We start from the raw sequence: 16,121 nt of genomic DNA, 5'->3' as shown, positions 1-16,121 counted from the left end.
AACCACTGAGTCATCCTTCCACCCCTTCCCACATTGAAACAAAACACCAAGTTCTTTGGTGCAAAGGGAAATGACACAAGATGGAGACTCATATCTAAGAATGAAAGAAGAGGCCAGGCATATACGCCACTCTGTTTCCCTTTGTCCCCTTCTCAGGTGGGAGAACCAGGAGTTCATGGTTCTAGGCACAAAACAGAAGTTCCCTGAGAAGAGAGAGTTAAGCAGGGGAGGGATGTATCAATCCTATCCGCACAGGGCAGCATTTGAGGCGAAGAAGAAGAAAGAAGAAGAAGAAGAAGAAGAAGAAGAAGAAGAAGAAGAAGAAGAAGAAGAAGAAGAAGAAGAAGAAGAAGAAGAAGAAGAAGAACAGAAAGAAAGAAGAAGAACAGAAAGAAAGAAAGAAAGAAAGAAAGAAAGAAAGAAAGAAAGAAAGAAAGAAAGAAAGAAAGAAAAGATCTTTAGGCTCCCAACAAATCTGAATTATTCAGAATCTTGTTTTTAAAACCTCTATCACCTGTGGCTCAGCAGATAGGTAAAGGCACCTAGAGCACAAACCTGACAGCCAGATTCAATCCCAGGATCCCCCAGTGGACGAGAAGTTATTGTAGTCCTCTGACCTTCAGCATGCACACCACAGCACATGCGCACACGTACACACGCACACACAAATAATAATAACAACAATAACAATAATGGTTCTGATAAGGAGCTGATCTAATGTTGGATCTGGAAGAAACTAGACTATCTTAGGATCTGCTAGGCTGGGACAATTAAAATCCTATGACAGAAACCCCTTTGTTGCTTGACTTTCATTGTTTTATTGGCATACATTGCTATTTATATATAATAGATTTTTAGTCATAGTCACCCTGTTGCCCTCTCTTCCCCTACCCGACGTCCCTTCTCTTCCTAACTAGCCCCTCTCCTTCCGTATCTTTTCTTCTTGTGTCCTAATGAACATAATCAGGGTTAGCCACAGAAAGATGCACAGTAACTTACACAGGTACTGGCATGGTATCGGTGGTATCAGTGGTACCACTGGAGAAAGCATCCCTTCTGCCCCAGCTAGCCATCAACTGCTCAGAGAGCCTCAGAATACCAGCATGGCATCACACCCTCCCCACTGGCAGACCTCACCTAGAAATCCTCACGGAGAAGCAGGGCCTTGTGAGCCCCTCCACCCCCCTCTAGATCTTCCACTTCCCACCCCCTCTTCCACAATGTTCCCCAAATTTGAGGGGGTGATCCAGACACCCCATTAGAGCTGAGTGCTCCACAGTCATTTTGACTTCCATTTTGAGGACTTCTTAGGCTCTGGTACTGCAGAAATAATAGCACAACTGTTAAGTAGAGTAATCAATTCAAACTTTTCCGAAAACGATTATCTGCCTTGTATTATTTACTTCGCATGTAAGAAATGCACTAAAATTAAAATCCCTGCAATTAGCTTCCATTCACGAGTGGAGCTGTCACGCTATAATTAGTTAAGCGCCTCAGCTTGGAAGCAGCTCACGCACAGGGAAGGAGGAGTCAAGGTTATCTCGCTCCATCAGCATCTTGGAAGCACGCTGTTTCACTTGTCTATATGCCAGCTGCTCAAGGACTCAGAGTGACTTCATGTGCAGCAGTCAGAAGGGAGCTCAACGGGCTGAGTGTCTAAGGCTGCAGGGTCGAGGGTGAGCAAGGACCGTCCACGGTCCTTTCCATAGGGAAGAGTGAGCACCAGCCATGATAGCCAGGAAAGGAACTCAGAGAAAGAAACAGTCACCAGAAGCTTCTCACTCCACAACTGCCCTTGCTCCTTCAGTGAACAGACAGGCTAAGACCCCGGGAAAAGGAAAAAAAGACATGGGCGAGATGTCGGTCACTTGGTCAAACCAGAAAACCCGACGTCGGCACCTGGATGGATCCCTGCAGAACAGGACAGCATGTGGCCTGAGACCCAACTTCTCCATTATCAAATCAAACCACCAATAGTGGCAGGAGATTCGGAGACCATGAGTGTCTGGGACAGTAAGTCTGAGGACCCAGATAAAGAAGCTGGTGCAGCCTTGTGTGCTTGTCACGGCAGCGCTGTGGGGACAGTGAGATGGTTCCCCAAGGCTCGCTGATCAGGCAGTCTAACCTTCTCTGTGAGTTCTAGGCCACGCAAGTGGGAGGTCCTGTCTCAGAAAACCAAGATGGATGGTACCTGAGGAATGTCATGAGGTTGTCCTCTGGCTTTCAAATGCACATGTCGCATACATCGCTCATACTACACACGCACACACACACACACACATACACACACACACACGCACACAGAGGCAGCATGAGTCAATGAGATGGAGAACCCTCTGTAAACCCAGAAGACTCCGAAGCTCCAGCAGCATGGTGAAGCTCTCAGTCTGGAGGCTACACAAACCCCCAGGAGAGATTCCTGAGCCTGAGGCTTGCAGGAGGGGAACATAGAAAAAAAGAACTCTCCCCAACTGCCTGGGTGTCACAAATTTCAGGAAAGCCACAGTCACTGCTGACAGAGTGAAACAGGCCACCTTTGTGTGATTCTCTGGGCAGCCAACCAAGCATCTTCATGGGTCTGGAATTTGTGTGCTTCTAGGAACCATGGGAAACCAAGGTTCGTGGTTCCCCAGATATGGTGTGTATTCATCTTCATTGTCAATTGCCAGGTTTTAGAGTCACCTGAGACACAACTGTGGGAATGTGTTTGGGGATGTTTCCAGAGAGGATTAATGAAGAGAGAAGACTCACTCTAAATGTAGGTGGTACTATCCCATGGGCTGGAGGCCTCTGGCCAAATAAAAAGGGAAAAGTGAATTGAGCACCAGCAGCCATCTCTGCTTCACCACCAAGATGGACAACAACATCAGCTATGAGTCGAGGCAAGCCCTTCCTTTCTTAAGTCACATTTGTCAGAGTTTGTCACAGTAGTGAGGGAAAGGGGTCTTTAAATTGCATGTCACAGGAACCATGGTCATAGATGTCCAAACACATTGTCACCTCCTTCCAGCCCTGTTCTCACCACATGCCATGATGAACTAAAACGTTGGGAAGACAGACATGCCCAGCTTCTTCCTAATGGCACGAGGAGCAGCTGCCCTTACAGAATCACTGCCCAGGGCCATGGAGCGTGGAAACTCAAAGGGATCACGGAATTGTATTTGCTTTAAAGCGGTGGTTTGTGGTTATATGAGAAGCTCCCAATATTGCTGCTGTAAGTATTATTTCAAGATATTCTCATTGCAAATACCATGACCAGCATGGGCATAGAACAGATACAACAGACAAGAGAACAAGTTCCAAGTTCCTGCAAGGCCAGGGTAAGAGCCACCACGTCCATCTCCTTCAGAAGTAAAAACCAGACCAGCATTTTAAGAGAAATTTAAAACTATAAAAGGGACTTTCCAAATTGAAAAAGAAACAGGGCTTAAAACTATGGACAATGCCCTAAGCTCCAACACAGCCATGGTAGGAGGCACAGCATTTAAACTGCCATGAAGCTGTGGGGCAGAGCCCTCATGGGCTGGGTTAGTACCATCAGTACAGCCCAAAAGAGCCTGCAGGTGACCTCTTTCTTCACCACACGAGGACAGAAAGAAGGTCTCATCAGAGGCCAAAGCCACAGCCACCTTGACTTACACTTTCGAACCTCCAAAGCCCAGGAATAAACTCCTGCTGTTTCAAGCCGCCCCTCCTGGGGCATTTCAGCAGGGCATCCTGAGCAGAATAAGACAGGTTCTGAGACCAAAATTATAACGCAGCAGCAGAGGGACCAGACAGATCAGAAACAAGGAAAGTAAACTGGACAGGACCAAGAAATAAGTCAGACCAAAGGAGAATGAGAGACAGAAAGAAGCGAGAGAGTAAAAAGTAAGAAGGTCCCTCATTTAAATGTCATTTCTGGGAATGGCAGATGAGTCAAAGTAATACTAAAAGCAACAGCAGCAGGACAGATGGACAGCCTCCTGCAGCTGGGAGTCAGGAGAGTGAGATTCTACCAATGCGTTCACTATTAAAAAACAAAACAAGGAATAGCTCTGTTGTTAAAGGCTGAGACTCACAACCAAAACTTCAAACACAAAGATGGCTTATTGGGTAAAGACATTTACTACGAAGCCTGACAACTTAGGTTCAATCCCGGAGACCCACATGGGCAGAACAAAAAACCAGCTTTCACAAGCTGTCCTCTGCTCTCCATATGCGTGCCATGCCATGTGTGTATGCATATGTGTGTATGTGTGCACACCCACCCCTGTGTGTGTTTGTGTGTGTGTGTACAAAATTAAAATGTAACTTAATTTTTTTAAAAAAAGGCAAAACTCCCAGGTGAATCTGAGTTTTTGACTAATTATCTATCAAATGAACAAGAGCCCAGGAAGAGGTCTGGAAGTAAAGGGGGCTCGGTGTCATGGCAGCTGGCCTACCTTCAGCCACTGCTCAGCCTGCTCCTTGCTCTGGACAGCGAGAACCAGTGGGTCGGTGCCTTGCTGGGTGATTTTCAGCTCATGCTTCTTCTTCTTGCTGTCTCTCGGGATGTAGGTGATGCTGCAGCCTTGCAGCGGCAGCTCCATCTGGGGCTGCTGGTCCTTGGAACTTTTATAGCACTGCATGGAACACAACAGACCAATTAATGCCATGAGGACACGCTACCAGAAACAATGATGAATGCCAGCACAACCAAACCTGCCATGCTAGACAGGGTTCAGGGGGCAATGGGACAGAAGTATGATGCAGCAGCCAACTGACAGGTGTGATATAGACAATCCGCTGCCTACCCACTCCTACATCTGGCACACACAGGTGTGTGTTCATTCAGCTGAGGTCTATGAAGCATCTAGGCCATTATTGAGAAGACATTGATCGGGCCCGTGTTCTATATATTGAAGCATCTTCATAAAACCACACTTATTTTTATGTGAATATGAGGTATATAAAAGAACTATTAGATCTGTTGCGACTGCAGAAACCTACTGTGGGCAGCTAGTACAATGATGAAGATGCTTAGAGCTGGAGCCATGGCTCAGCCCTGGAGAACTCACACTGCCCTTGTTGAGAACCTAAGCTTGGTTCCCAACATCAGTTGGCTCACAACCACCTGTCACTCCAGAACTGTCTAGAGATCCTGGAAGAGGCAAGCCCAGGCTGCCTCCAGATAGGACTCTTCCAGGGCTGCCACTAAGAGCCTGAGGAAGGGTGAACAGGCAAGACTCGGTTCAAGTGAAATGCATGGAGAGCCCACAGGCCCTAGAGCTGGAAGGCCATACTGGGTGTGCCCTGAGAGGCTGACCTTGACTCTCTCAGCACTAGATACTGGCAGGCGCTGGGGAAGAAGGGTGACTTGGCCTCAGAGTCCCCTCAATGGAGGCAGCTCTCCCAAGGCTATCCATCAGCTATGGAATGGGTGCTTCCGTCTTGGGCAACTGCCTGGGTGGGTGCAAATTTGTCTGGACATGGAAATAAAGGCCTAGAGATGGAGTCGATAGATAAGGTTGGTAGCAGAAGTTCTTGGGACAAGATGGCCACAGAAGGCTAGGCAGGATGCTCAAGGAAGAAAAAGCAAGCTTTCTCTCACCTGAATAGTAGAGTCATGGTTTATTTCTGAAGGAAAATAAAACACACACACACACCACCACCACCACCAACAACAACAACAACAACTTTAAGTCAAGTGTGGGAGTGCTTGCCTATAATCTATCTCATCATTCAGGAGATGGAGGAGGGAGGACTGAGAGCTCAAGGCTAGCCCAGGCTACATAATGAGTTTGAGGTTGACCTGAAGTACATAGCAAGACTCTGTCAAAACAAAGCCAAAATCAAATAAAAAGCCAAGTTTCATCTTGCATTTTATCTAGCATGGTGTCCTCCCTCATTTTCTATTTATTTCCTTGACAAGCCGTAGAAGTTATTACCATCATGGGGCAAAGAGAGGATCTCAGGAGAGGTCAAATTGCAGAAAAAAAGCAGGGGAGGAGGAAGACAACAAATGAGTGTGGGACAGGGACCAGGAACCTGGGCCCCAAAATGCTGACCCTGCATCAGCCCTGAGGCCGCCTACATCAGGAATGCAACTTCTCTTTCACATGAGAGCTGAATTCATTTGAAAATGTTTTATATAGCATGTCACCATCTTGCAGCTATTGCATCAGATTATAAATAAGGGCTGTGTTAATATTTTCATGCTTTCAAATCCCCGATGGCATCATTTTTGGCATATCCTATGTTTGGAAGAAATTCAGGCCACACATGTGGAAAAAATATGTACTTTGTTTTAAAAAGCTGAGCAAAAACATGAAGCACATACCCTGCCCTCAGAGCCTATGCAAGTAAGACACCCATAATTCACCATGGTCTCTCTTACAGTGTTATCTGCTCCACTAAATGTGCGGAAACAGAAACTCAGATTTTCTGCTTTAATGACTCACTTTTGAGCAATTGCTTCCTGAGATTAATTTGAAGACAAAAGACAAAAACCGTACAGTAAAGCCCCTGACCTAGTGACCAGTCATGGTTTCTAAAGGAAGGGGGGGGGGTTGCAGGAACGCAGTCTCCAAGGCTGCTCTTTCTTGGAGATCCCTAGGGGACAGCACGTGTGGCCAGAGTTCTGTGCCTTCCCCACCCGGCTTCTGGACTTACTCCACCTTCCTGTTTGCCTCAAAAACAAAACAAAAGAAAAAACTTCTTTTGGAAAGCAGGCTTTCCAAAAGAATGTCCTTTCCCTCTGCCTTCCCCTAGGCGCCTCCACAGGCTCCAGGCCTCTGCTGTGACCTGGCTGGGAGGAATTTACTGACTCACAACAAATGAGAAAGTCTATCTTGCAGCTTCTGGCAAGTCTCAACACTGCTCATTTCCACTGACACAAGTCACAGGCCCAGCAGGATGGGAAGGACTTGGGTGTGGGGCAGCCATGTGCCCTCCCTGCAGAGATGCCAGCCTGCCTGGGCTGGGCCCTGCCCTGGTGCTTGCCTCCCCTGTGGTAGCATCTGCATGCACCAGCTGCCATCCTGTACTTCAGGAAGTACTGTCAACGGCACAGCCCTGGGCTCCTCACCAGCAGCTTGGTGTCCTTGATGACGCAGAGCAGCTTGGTCCACTGGCCAAACCGTTTCTTGCGCAGCAGGAAGGCGCAGATCTTGGCGTCTTTGACCAGGTCCATAGAGGCCTCCTCCGAAGGCCACTGGTGCCTGGTTTTCTTCCCTTTTCCGTCTTCTTCCTCTTCATCATACGACTCATAGGAACTGCTCATGGCGTCAGAGTCATAATCTATAGGAGAAAAGGGCAGAGGTGAGGGGCAGACCTCACAACTCACCTCACGTGGACACATTTCCAACGCCTGTGAACTCCAGTGAGACGAATTTTCTCCCTGAGAATGAAAACTCCAAGACTCGGACAGTAGAAACTCAAGAAAATGCTTCAAATGCAATCACTAAACATGGAGATTTATTTTTAAAATCTCTAGACTCTTTCACATAGACAGGATGATGTCACGCTGATGGCAGCATTAGCTACACTCTGCCTTGGGTGGTCACTCAGGAACCTTGTCCATATAGGGTCTCTACTCTTTATCTGGCCTGTATTAAATATGCCCCAAGTCTGTTTGCTGACACTTCTACCCACAAACCCAGAACACTCAGGATCCACCAGAGGCCACCACTTCCCACTGGGTCACCTTGGAGCTGGGGTGGGATTTGCCCCATCTTTCTGACAGCATGCCCTTCACACAAGGACACATCAGCTCAGGTTACAGTTTCTCCACACACCTCCTGCTCTCTCTTCCCTTGGGCTCTCTGCATAGACCACAAGCCGCCCCCATCTCCTCCCTCTCTGCTGACATAACGTGTGCTCATGTACTAGTATTGAGCTCAAAGCTTCTCCCAGAGAACACTCCTTGATATCAAAGCCCACGTCATGGGCTCAAGGGTGATTCTCTGGCACTCGTGTGCTGAGGTCTGCAGGCTAACATGACTGCACATGGAGATGGGGTTTTGGGGTTATACTTAAGATAAAATCTATTACCAATGTGGCTACGACCATACATGTGGAGTCCTAATCCCATGAGAGTGGTGAGAGAGGAGGGCAAGGGAAAGAGGGAAGGGAGAAGAGAGAAAGACAAAAAGAGAGACACTATCAAGACAGGACTGAGGACACAGCCAGAAGGCAACACCTCTGAGATAGATCACCTGTAAGATAAACTAAGAATTTCAGCATCCCACCCTCCAGGGACTGAGGGTGATCTGTGGCAACAGCCTGAACAGGCCAGTGTAACACCCGACATAACACCAACATAGCCACGAGACCCTTGGGACACTGCACACAGCCTAGCAGACTCCTCATGGTGCACACAGTCAGCCATCCAGGTCAGGCTGTAAGTCTGGGGAAGTGAGACCATCTTGTCGCATGGGACAGCTAGGTGCACAGTCAGAGGTTCAAGCACACATGCAGATCCTTCAGAGGGACAGTCGCACACTCAGGCCTGAAGTAGGCTGGAGTAGAAGTGGCGCACACACACATTACCTGGGGAGTGGTAGCAGGCCTGAGTGTAGGGATGGGACTATAAAGAGGAGGCGAGACCACATGGTCTGAGAAGTGCTGATGCAGAAATGAGGGTTTCAGTTAGTACACACCAGGCACAGAATGATAGACAGGCCAGCTCCCCCTGCTACCCTCAGAGCAGCAGCCTTTCTCTCTCATCTCTCCCCCTCTTTACATGGCGGCCATTTAAAGGAACATATCAATCTTCATTTTTATTAAAATTAAGGAATTAAGCCTTGAACCCCCCCCCATTTTTACATACAGTTCAATGGCCCCAAAGCCTATGACTGTGTGGGCATTGTACGGCAGGGCAGAGACAGAACACGGTCTCTGTCCCCAGCATGATGGAGGAGAGAATACTTCTAGAGAGGTCCATGTTGTCAGATACAGGGAACCAAGAGTCAGATATACCAGACACTGGGAGAACAAGATTGTCACCCAGCCCCTGGAGAAGCTCCTGGCAGTCATCCAGAAGTCTGAGGAAAGTGCCAGAAGCAAATGCACCCTGGGAAACAGCACAGTTTCCAGAGCGTGTGGCTACTTGGTGTTGGCAATGGTGTGGAAGCCCTTGAGCAGCACGGGGCCAGTGGCGGTGGGCAGGACTGTTAGTCCGTGCTGCAACCCACCCTAGGAGCCTCACAAAGACAATTTGCTTTAGGGCAGAGTGTTGGGTGAACATGGACATTTAAAAATTATTCTGCTTATTTATTGTGGAGACCCATACGCCATGGTACACATGTGGAGGTCTGAATTGGGGAGATCATTCTCTCTTTCCGCTATGTGGGTCCTGGGGATCAAACTCAGGTCATCAGATCTGAGGGCAAGTGCTCTCCATTGACCTTTTTATACTCTTTCCAATAAGTAAGTATATAACAACAAAAGGAGTTTTAGAGATGAGCGTAGGAACATAGGGTGTCACAGCTTGAAGCAGAGTCAAGAGGAGGTGGAGGCATAAGAGGTCACACAACCTTGCATGGGCCGATCAAGACCAGCAGTGGACGGCTTCTAGTCAAGAATAATCATCCTCACATGTATCGGAGAGCATGGGGTTCACCTCAATTCCTAGAGCACCAGAGCTCAGCAAACATGTGAAGAACAGACAGTGGGTACTAGGGGGTAGCTAAGTCAGCTCTGAGGGAAAACCTGCTGAGCTCACTCGCTCAACCTGGGGCAGCATGGGAGGAGGTGAGCAGGGCTTCTTCCTGACGACCAGCCCACCAGACTGGCCCAGAAGACTTCCCCAGGACTGTTCCCCTGCTATGGTAAGTGTGGGGTCACTCCCTCAAGAACCTCTGTAAGGCCTTCATAACACTCCTTCTCTAATGGAATCGCAGCGGACACAGGCTCAGCCCACCTGCCTCCCAGTCCCTACTTTACAGTGCCTCCCTGCTGAGGCCACACCACAAGTCACTGGTAACACTGAAGTGAGACACTTGCTCAAAGGGACACAGGATGACTCTGGTCACTGCGGCTTCCCCGGGTTTGCAGGCTCTGCTGTTGCACTGTCTCCTGGTACTGGCAGTACAGGTGTTTTGTCACAGCAACCTAGGAAGGGCTTCCCTGTAGCACAGGGTCACGCAGCTTCTCAGGGCAAAACTCCACAGGCCTCCAGGCAAAAGAACACTTTGTCTGTAGCATCCAAGGTGTGGAAGACTGGGAAATGCCCTCATAGAAGAAAGAAATCCAAGACAGGAAAAACTTCACTTTCATGTTTGCCAATAAACCTAGCGTCATCACAGTGGATGCTCAGAATCACTTGAATACATTCTGCCAATTTTTTATTTTCTATTTATTGATTGATTAATTGGTTGGTTGGTTGCTGTTGTTTTGTTTTTGAGACAGGGTTTCTCTGTAACCTCCCTGGCTGTCCTGGAACTCACTGTAGAACAGGCTGGCCTTGAACTCACCGAGATCAATCTGACTCTGCCTCCCGCATGCTGGGATTAAAGGTGTAGGTCATTACACCCTGCACCAAGCACTTTTTTAAATAAAGGAGAAACTATAGTCTGCAAACTTCCAGGTGCCGGAGTCTAAAGTGACCACCCTGCAGATCAGAGCAACCCTCTGCTTTCCAGGAGCACCCAGTGGTCATGGTGTACACAATGCAGGGGCAGGGGACTGGGGCTTGATGGGAACCTGGAAAGGCACTTGTCCTCAGGCAGCACCCAGGCTGCTCTTGAGCTGGCTGCTTTCCCTTCCTGAGCCCCCAACACTTTCACCTTCCAACATCTCTGTTGATGCTGCTTTACTGAAAGTTATCACCAAGGAAGAAAGGAAGAGTGCCAAGTTTCTATGCAGTAGAGTCTTCAGGTAAGGTCACATGATTTCACAGGAAGACAGAAGAGGTGAGAAAACACGGCATGGCCTATTAATGCTCTGGAGACCTCATGACCCCAATCAGCAACCACTCTCTTTCCTACATAATCCATCTGTTCCCTGAGCACACACTGAGATGCTCCACCCAGCATCCTGCTGAGAGGGCACTAGTACCTGACACTCAGAGGAGAGGACAGCATTAGTAATGACACCTCAATTCCAGGGGTGTTAGAGAAGGTACCAGTGTGTGTCTGGGTTTAAAAGGAAGATTACTGAGGTCGGCATCAGGAGCCTGAGGGCCATGACTTCAACAAAAATTGTCCAGTAAAACCTGCTCTGCTCATCACAAAAGAAGAGCCTGCACACAACAGGCAGCCTGGGAGAAACCTTGGCCTGCAGGGCTGTGCTTTGTGGGGACCAAAAGAGGCCAGGGTGGGGCAAAAGGAATGTGCCACAGAACCGCTTCTCTCCCAACCTCAGGGAACCTCGTCTGCCCACACCTGGCTCTGTGGCACAAGGCACCTCTGAGCCTGACTAACCACAAGCTATATTTATTGCCTTCCTTAGGTCCCAGATCTATCGCGCCCACATTTCTGTGGTGATGTTTAACCCTGTCTCCTCCACACCCAGTGCCTTGGCTCACCACCACTCCTGTGAATGAAGGGACCACCCTGACGGGTGGCTGCCACTCACTTGAGGTGATGTACTCTGGAGCTTTTCCAGGACTCAACGGCACGGCTTCCTCATAGTAACCCTCTGGCAGAGAGGACGTTGGTAACGGCGGAGGCCCGCTGTCAGGAGGCTGAGGGCGAAAGGAAAACCATGCTGAATTAGGATGGCTGCTGAAGGCAACCCAGTATCTCCTCTAGAGAGAAGCTGAAGGTCACCAGGACCTGCACCACTTTTCCTCTTCACGTCCATCCCCCAGCCTCACTCTGGCTGGTCACAGATCACTCAGCTTCCACCAGTACCTGAAGGGAGTCCCACCTTCACGAGGGCACATTTCACCTGACTACTACTGGCACATAGTAAGCCATCAGAAACCTGCCCCCAAATCCATCTGGGCTCACTCACACTTGCCCTCTCCAGCTGAGACAGGGTCTGTGTATTCCTCTTCACCCTCCTAATGCCTGCCAGACACTCCATGGCTGAGTGCCCCCACAGACAGCACCAAACACAGAGGAAGTGTGTGCCCATTCCCAGTGCTCCTCTCAGGTTGGGCAATAGAGCGAAAGCAGTGCGGGTCCTGAATCACTTCCTGCCTGCCACTCTCTGGAGCCAGCGTCTGTTCTTTACTTAAACCATCCATCAGAATTCCTTACAAGCTCTGGCTGTTCCACTATCCACACCACAACTTTAGACCATCGAAGAGCTAGGAGTTCCCTAGCCCAAACCAGATCCTACCAGCCTGCAAGATGCACCCCAGATCCTCTCTTCCCGAACTTTCCCAGCCACTAATCCATGCCAGCCCCTTCTCTGCACAACCATGGGACCCTGCTGATCCTCGCTCTTGTTGGTCCTTCTACCAAGAGAAAAAGACAAACGGAAAGAGGTCTGGTTGTCCAGGAACCATGCTCCCTGCCTGGCAATGCACTCCAGCTTGGCTGTTCACAGGTCCCAGCGGTCAGCCTGGACGGGAGCCCTGCAGGAATGCCACTGAATAGCCTCACGCTATGCGGATGCAGAAAGCAAGGCCCAGAATCTAAAGCACGCTGCTCAGAACCAGACTTGCTCCTGGCCTAGTTGGGTTTCCAGACACCCTGGTATCTGTTAAAGACCTTTTCTAACATTCCCCCTCCTCTGTGCATAGTTGATTCACACTATCTATGTTCTGTGAATAATCAGGAAGTGGCAAGCTCCCTCCAGTTCGGACACCACTCCACTGACATCATGGGCTTTGTTTTTATTCTTAGGCAAACCCTCCAGAATGTGACTCCATCACTTTCCACTAACTCTTAGTCCAAAAATCCTCTGTGAGTGACTAATGACTACTGCACGCCCACCCTACCTCCTCCTCCTGCAGCTGGAGAGAGGATTGATTCCCAGTTCGGCTAGCAGAATACTATTACCCAGCCACTTAGGCCTGTTCCCTGCAGAAACACCTCCAATCCCCTCCTACCTACCTTGCTCCCTGGATGGTCACCATCCTGCCAGGGTAAAGGGCCACCTTTGTAGGCAGCTATCACTCACTGGAGGGGATTACTTCAGAGCTGTCCCAGGGCCCATGCTGGTTCACCCAAAGTCTTCCTGTTCTTCCTAAGGGACTGACCTAAGAAGAGTCCTGAGATGCTGTGCTTGGCATTGGGTGAAGCTAGACATTCAGCCTGGAATCCTGCAGCTGCTTCGTGCACGAGAAGGCAAGGACTCCACCTTCCTCTGAGCGTGGTGAAACCAACTGCTCACACCCCGGACTGTCTCAAAGAGCTGAGACAAACTAATGTTGGTGTGCATCCAGGCCAGACCGCCCTCCAAGGAGTGTGAGTAGGAAGGAGGTTTGAGAAAGGCCGGTGTGTACTGGGTGGGGTTTGTGATCAGATGCAGACAAGCCATCAAAGTCACAGCCATCAGAGACACACTTTAGATCTCACGGTCCCACCGCTAGAAACGCAACAGGAAGATCCTATGAGCCAGTGAGAAATAAAACGAGCTAAGAAGTTCAACAAACGTTTCTGGAAAAATCTAAACAACCATCAAAGGAAGAATTCTGGCCAGTGAGATGGTACAGCAGGTAAGCACACTTGGAAGGTGCCTTGGTTTGCTTCCTGTTGCATGATAAACACCATCGCCAAAAGCAGCTTAGGGAGAACAGAGCTTATTTTGTTTGAAGCCTACAGTTCATCATGAAGAGAGGACAGAGCAGGAACCTGGAGACAGGAACTGATGCAGAGGCCATGGAGGAATGCTAATTACTGGTTTGTTCCTCATGGCTTGCTCAGTTTGCTTCCTTATACTTCCCAGGGCCACCTGCCCAGGGGTGGGACCATCTGCAGAGGGTTGGAAATCTTCAACATCAATCATCAATCAGGAAAAAGGCTTAAAAGCTTGCCTACAATCTGATCTTATGGAGGAATTTCTCAATTGAGGTTCCCTTTCCCAGATGACCACAACTTATGTCAAGTTAACCAAAATAAATAAATAACAAACAAAACAACAACAAAAACCCTAACCAGTACACTGTGTAAGCCTCAAAAGCCAAGTATGATGCCAGAACCCCCAGAGGAAGGAGAGGACTTGCCCTCTGACCACCCAAGCACTCTGTGGCACATGCACCACGTTCACACACAAACAATAATAATAGAGTATCTTTCCAGAAGGAACGATGCTCAGACACACTTCCACACAACACAGCGTGGCCAGGGGTCACTGAGCTGACAAACCCCATCAGCACTGATGAGTGGAAGAATGTGGTGGCTCTGACCTCTTTCTAGATTTCTTGAGTGTTTCTCGTTAAGAAACACAAAGGCGGGTGGCTGCTCACCTAAAGTGCTAACACAAAGTTGCCTTTCTTGCATGTGTCTGCATAGCTTACATTTTTAATATAAAACTTAGCACTTTTTGGCTATGTTTTTTCTGTCTTTTTTAAAATAAAATTTTTATTTGTTTATTTTATATCCTGGCTACAGTTTCTCCTCCCTCCTATGCTTCCAGTGCCTTCCCCCCAGCACCACTCTGTTCCCACTCCGCAGTCCACTTCCCCTCCGCTTCTGTTTAGGAAAGGGCAGGTCTCCCATGCATAGCAACAAAACATGGCATATTGAGTTGCAGTAAGACTAAGCACCTCCCCAAGTACTAAAATTGGGCAAGCTGACCTAGTATGAGGAGTAGGGTCCCGAAAGCCAGTGAAAGAGTCAGAGATAGTCCTTATCCCCACTGTTAGGAGTCCAAATTATTTCATTTTCAATTATGTGTGTGTGAACATACATGTACCTGTGTGTGTTATGAATGTCAGTGCCTGTAGAGGGCAGAAGAGGGCACGAGACCTTGGCACTAGAATTAGTGGTAGATGTGAGCCCCTCAGTATTCACCATCCTGATGTTGAGCAGAGAAGGGTGGGGGAGGGAGGAACTGAACCATCACACCATCACACTAAGGCTACCTTGACAATAATGGACTAAACCTCTGACCTGTACATAAGCCCCAATTAAATGTCTCCCTTTATAAGAGTTGTTGTGGTCATGGTGTCTCTTCTCAGCAACAGAAACACTAAAACATGAGCCTATGGGGGACATTCTCATCCAGATCACAGAACCCTGCTGACCCAGCGGTGTTGTGAGGAGCAGAAGCAGAAACAGATCACCACAGAACTGGTGCAGGCAGCAGCCAGCACCAACACACATGAGGAATCCCTTTCCAGAGAAGTGCCTGCCCACCCAAACCTCTCAGCACTCGCAGCAAACCAAAGTACAGCTAGTTCAAGAGCTGCACACCAATGGGACCTCCTGAAACTGAGAAGCTTCTGTAAAGCAAAGGACACTATCACTAAGACAAAAGGCAACCCACTGACTGGGAGAAGATCTTCACCAACCCCGCAACTGACAAAGGTCTGATCTCCAAAATATATAAAGAACTCAAGAAACTAGACTGTAAAATGCTAATCAACCCAATTATAAAATGGGGCACTGAGCTGAACAGAGAATTCTCAACAGAAGAAGTTCAAATGGCCAAAAGACACTTAAGGTCATGCTCAACTTCCTTAGTGATCAGGGAAATGCAAATCAAGACAACTTTAAGATACCATCTTTCATCAGTCAGAATGGCTAAAATCAAAAACACCAATGATAGCCTTTGCTGGAGAGGTTGTGGAGTAAGGGATACACTCATCCATTGCTGGTGGGAATGCAAACTTGTGCAACCACTTTGGAAAGCAGTATGGCGGTTTCTCAGGAAATTCGGGATCAACCTACCCCTGGACCCAGCAATACCACTCTTGGGAATATACCCAAGAGATGCCCTATCATACAACAAAAGTATATGCTCAACTATGTTCATAGAAGCATTGTTTGTAATAGCCAGAACCTGGAAACAACCTAGATGCCCTTCAATGGAAGAATGGATGAAGAAAGTATGGAATATATACATATTAGAGTACTACTCAGCAGTAAAAAACAATGACTTCTTGAATTTTGCATGCAAATGGATGGAAATTGAAAACACTATCCTGAGTGAGTTAAGCCAGACCCAAAAAGAGGAACATGGGATGTACTCACTCATAATTGGTTCCTTGCCATAAATAAAGGACATTTTTTGAGCCTATAATTCGTGATCCTAGAGAAGCT

At 48.3% G+C, this 16,121-nt stretch overlaps 1 protein-coding gene across 4 annotated transcripts in view; it reads right to left on the bottom strand.

The window, feature by feature from the left end:
- The window catches only part of Afap1 (actin filament associated protein 1), a 115,800-nt gene that overhangs the window by 50,046 nt on the left and 49,633 nt on the right, over nucleotides 1-16,121 (bottom strand). For all 4 annotated transcript variants that reach the window (XM_057772061.1, XM_057772063.1, XM_057772064.1 and 1 more), the window contains exons 4-6: nucleotides 11,539-11,647; nucleotides 7,049-7,260; nucleotides 4,425-4,604 (exon numbers count right to left, since the gene is read on the bottom strand). In XM_057772061.1, the coding sequence (XP_057628044.1) occupies nucleotides 4,425-4,604; nucleotides 7,049-7,260; nucleotides 11,539-11,647 (501 nt within the window). The remainder of the gene's footprint in view (nucleotides 1-4,424; nucleotides 4,605-7,048; nucleotides 7,261-11,538; nucleotides 11,648-16,121) is intronic.

The sequence above is a fragment of the Chionomys nivalis genome, chromosome 6 (genome assembly GCF_950005125.1).
Source record: "Chionomys nivalis chromosome 6, mChiNiv1.1, whole genome shotgun sequence".
Taxonomy (NCBI): domain Eukaryota; kingdom Metazoa; phylum Chordata; class Mammalia; order Rodentia; family Cricetidae; genus Chionomys; species Chionomys nivalis.
Note: the sequence above shows the minus strand (reverse complement) of the source record. Positions and strands in the feature narration are given on the sequence as shown.